We start from the raw sequence: 4,109 nt of genomic DNA on the forward strand, positions 1-4,109 counted from the left end.
CACTCGGTTTGACCTTTGAACCACCGAGAAGGTAAGTATCGAACGATATCTCGAACTATTAATTAGACTAATTTTCTTCTTTTTTCAGCTTCCTGCCACTGCGGATCATCGCCGTCATCGATCAGGATCGTCGCTGCCACCGAAATCTAGGATCAACGAGGGACTTCGAGTGATCGACGCCAATGGATCAGGTACGTAGAAGGTAAGTCCAATTTAATAAATTTTCGAAATCTTTTACGAAAAGGATGTATAATTTATTCAATTATTTTGATTTCCAGTATTGATTGTTCACAAAACTTTAAGTCACAAAAGATGTCGGACGCTCGGATACGTGGGCACACACGCCCCGTTTATCTACGACGCACGATCTTATTTCGGTCTAAAAAGGCCGTTCGTCTTTGTAAAGACGACAATTAACGCGTTCCGCGGGCGTTGCCGGTTGTTACGAATGTTGGCGAGCCGTAATTATAGCACTTGTATGACGATCGCGGTGACTTAGCGCGACGAAACAGAGCAAAGTTGATTACGTGTTACACGCTCGAACATCCCCGACAGACTGCCTCGAGCAATCTTCCACTCTCGGGCTCCCTACCTACGGCGCTTTTTCCCCCACCACAGGGTATTCGGTCGCTTTCTCCTCGCGGTAATTTTCCACTCGCCTCGTTAACAATGGTTGTTTACGACTTTCGGGTCGACAGGTGTGCGCCAGATGTTCGCCGCTACGCAGTTACAATATACGTTGCCCGCTCCCCGCTGAACCCTATGTCCGCGGTGGAAATTTCCATTCGGAGTACCATCCACTCGACGTCCGGAGACGGACCCCGGGTAGTGGTTTTCCAACTCCCACATTTATCCACCCACGACGACGCCGACCCGTGCGCACGACTTCTCCTTTGTCCCTTTACGCGACCCCGGGTCGACTCCTCGAAGAGGATGTCTACGTCGCGATCGCGACCTCCGCCGTTGACGGCGACCCCTGGTCCCCCTTCGGCGGTCCCTTCTAGTCCGATTCCGGGCTCGTTCCCCGTGGATGCCGTCCGGTTCTCGAGTCCCGGCGACATGTCGCCGTATCTCGCGTCCGGGCGATCGGACATTGGCGGCGACCCGTTCCCCGAGTGTACCGGGTCTCAGTCAGCGTGACCCGCTGTTCTTCCCCCGAGGATGACGCTCGGTTACCTACTTGACCTCCCGGTGGTCGTGTCGCGTTGTTCCCCCCGGGCCTGCCGACGACGCTGACCCCTCCTGACACCTAATCCGTACCTGGTACAATGCCTGCCGCGGCTCTTCCCCGCGGAAGATGTCCAGGTCGCGAGATGACGGACGGTCCTGTAACTCTGTCGCTGGCTGTCGGATTTTGTCGGCGATCGGATATGGACGATCTTAGGGACCTTCTCGTTAGTCAGGGACGTATTCTCTTACCGCCGTGCCGTCGGTTCCAAAATTTCCCGACGGTCCGCCATCTTTTTTATCTCTGGCCAGATTTCGATTCTGACCCGCGTGTCGTACTTCGCGGATCTACCTTAACGATCAGAACTGTTTATTTAACGCGCGTGTCGCTTAATTACTAAAATTACGGACGGTTCGTCCATTTCGCTAGACGACGTCTTTCCGCCCCGTGGGTCGTCACGGCTCGTACGTCATATTCTCCGGACGCGTCCCGATCATTCGCGCGAGCGCTTTCCCTGTCTCGCAAGTGTGAGCGGGTTCAAGCCCTGTCGCACCGCCGCACGAACTGCTGTCTCCGCACCTTCGGGATTGGACTCGGAACTGCGTAACTGAAAATTAAACAACCTTATGCCTAAATTAAACAACCTTATGCCTCATGCGCCGGATGTGGTCACTCTCCTTACACCTAAGTCGTCAGAATAAACAAACAAAAATCGATAGCGGCTGCTGCCTGTGACCCCATCCTCGGAACGCGAACGCTGTACTTAATGCTAATTTGGACGTGGCTCCGCCTCGTCCATCTCGGGAGCGCTGCTGTTGGTGCCCTTGTCGTCTCCTGCGATGCGTGCGGCTGCAAGGTTAGATTAGGTTAGGTTAGGTTAAGTTAGGTTAGGTTAGGTTCCCTCCAGGGGGTGGGGGGAGTCCTCCCGGAGCCTCTAGGGGCCCAGGGGACCCCTCCACTACGGGTTTTGCGTACCCGGAGTACCCGAGCACATCAGTACCGTAATCCACGGCATTCCGCAGGGTCTGTCGTGGACCGGGGAGTCTTTTTTAGGACTCGCGAGGCAGACTACCTCTATAAACAACTGTCCGGTCGGTCGGGACCGTGAGGGGAAAGCCTTTGCTCCCCCAACTGACCTAAGGAAAGGAAAACCCTGACAGAAAACCGGGGGACCGGTCGCCCTGCTTAGGAGTCCGTCCAGTCGGGTCACCCCGGGTCTAGGCCCGGTACATTCCCGGCTGCGCGGACTCCAACGGCTGGTAGGGGTTGGCGGCCCTGACTTCAATCGCCCGGTCGGCAGGGACCGTGAGGGAGGAGTTTCTACTCCTCCCACTGGCCTAGAGGAAGGAAAACTTCGATAAAAAACCGTGGGGTGGGTCTCGAATTGCTCGACCATTGCACGCCGGTGCTCCGGCAGGTCGGGTGATTCGGACTCGTCACGGGGGGAGCGGGCCTCTCTCGTCCATTGCACGCCGGTGCTCCGGCGGGGCGGGGGAGGTTTTGCCGGGGTCTTTTAGGGGATCCGGGTGGGAGGTCCTCATCTCCGAGGCGGGCAGGGATGCCGTCTCGCCGATGAGGTGGGAAGACTCTCGTCTCACTACCCATTGCACGCCGGTGCTCCGGCAGGGGAGACGGGGGTAACCCTTTTTCGGGAGTCCCTGTACATGGTGCAGGGACGACCGGAGGGGAGGCCTGTGTTGGGGACGTGCACACCAGAAACGTGGTCCCACGGTGTCCCTAACACGGAGGGCAGTCCCGAGCCGCTCCAACGTATTCGGAGGCCGGGGTCGGGCTGCCTGGGTGGGTGACCCGTCGGGCCGCTGGGACATATTCCCAGGTCGGGGCCGGCGGGTATGGTCACCGGACGTAAGGGCCGGTGACGAGTGTGGAGTCCGTTAGGTCGGCGGTGGCGTGGGCGCTCCGTGTCCCCTGCTCGTGCGTGGCGGGGACCGGGATCGAGCGTGCTCGGCCGGAGCCGGGATCAAGGTCTCTCGGCCGGCCACCCCTCGTTGCGTGCGGGTGGGGGTGGCGGGGTTCTTTCGTTGGCGTTGACCGGCAGACGGTGCCTCAGGGGTCGGGGGCGGTCTCTGGGGGTCCTTCGGGGCCCTTGGGGGGCGCTCTCGATACGGGTATGGCGAACCCGGGGATACCCAAGGGCTCGGGCAGGCTGGGCTCGTGAGGCGGGCGAAGCCAACCAGCCTAGGGGAAGGACACCCCGAAAATAAACCAAACCAATCTCTAATGGACAATGTCTTATAAGGGAATAACGTTTACAGGTCCAGGGGAGTCGGATACCCCAGACCCGGCGGATGAGAGATGCTCTAAGGAGCAACGTCCTGGTCTCTCTCCGTCGTTAGCCAACGACGGGACACAACAAGTGAAGCTACCATCTGGGTCAAGGGCGAGCCCAGGTGATGGTGCTGACATCGCCCAGGGAAGCCAGTGCTTCTCCAAAGGGAGTGACGCGAAGCGCACAATCAAACCTGGCTGTAAGGCCGGTCCAATGTGCGCCAAAGCGGGCAAAGTTAACAGCTCGCAGGCGAAGATCGATGGATCCCCCTTAGATGGGGATGAGAGGACAAGGAGGTCTCGTTCCAAGGTACGACGAGATAAAGGTGATGAGGCGACGAGCCCTACGGGGCAACGTAGCAGCTCACTCCCGGAGGAGCGTAAGACGAGAGGTAGGCCTGTGACTACCGGAGAATATGAAATAAAGAAAGCGGTGCTGACAAGAAGGGAAAGAGAAGACGAAGAGAAAAGACTTAGGGAATTGGATGACCCTAAAATAGCCGCCAAACTCTCGAAAAATCGAAGAGAGTACGAGAGGAAATACGCCGAGGAACTCCGTAATGCCCCGGTTGAAGACCTTGCCAGGAGAATCATAGAGCAAGTGTCTACCGTAGACAAGGTGAACACCACGTGCGGTTCGCTCAAAGGGGGA

General features: G+C 57.7%; 1 protein-coding gene across 1 annotated transcript in view; it reads left to right on the plus strand.

The window, feature by feature from the left end:
• Positions 1–3,416: 3,416 nt before the first annotated feature.
• Positions 3,417–4,109, plus strand: part of LOC112452535 (titin homolog) — a gene marked incomplete at its 3' end in the record, with an annotated part of 2,221 nt that continues 1,528 nt past the window's right edge. The window contains exon 1 of the mRNA XM_025012810.1: positions 3,417–4,092. Coding sequence (XP_024868578.1) covers positions 3,417–4,092 — 676 coding nt within the window. The remainder of the gene's footprint in view (positions 4,093–4,109) is intronic.

Source organism: Temnothorax curvispinosus, unplaced genomic scaffold (genome assembly GCF_003070985.1).
Source record: "Temnothorax curvispinosus isolate PA1 unplaced genomic scaffold, ASM307098v1 QBEX01003428.1, whole genome shotgun sequence".
NCBI classification, from domain to species: domain Eukaryota; kingdom Metazoa; phylum Arthropoda; class Insecta; order Hymenoptera; family Formicidae; genus Temnothorax; species Temnothorax curvispinosus.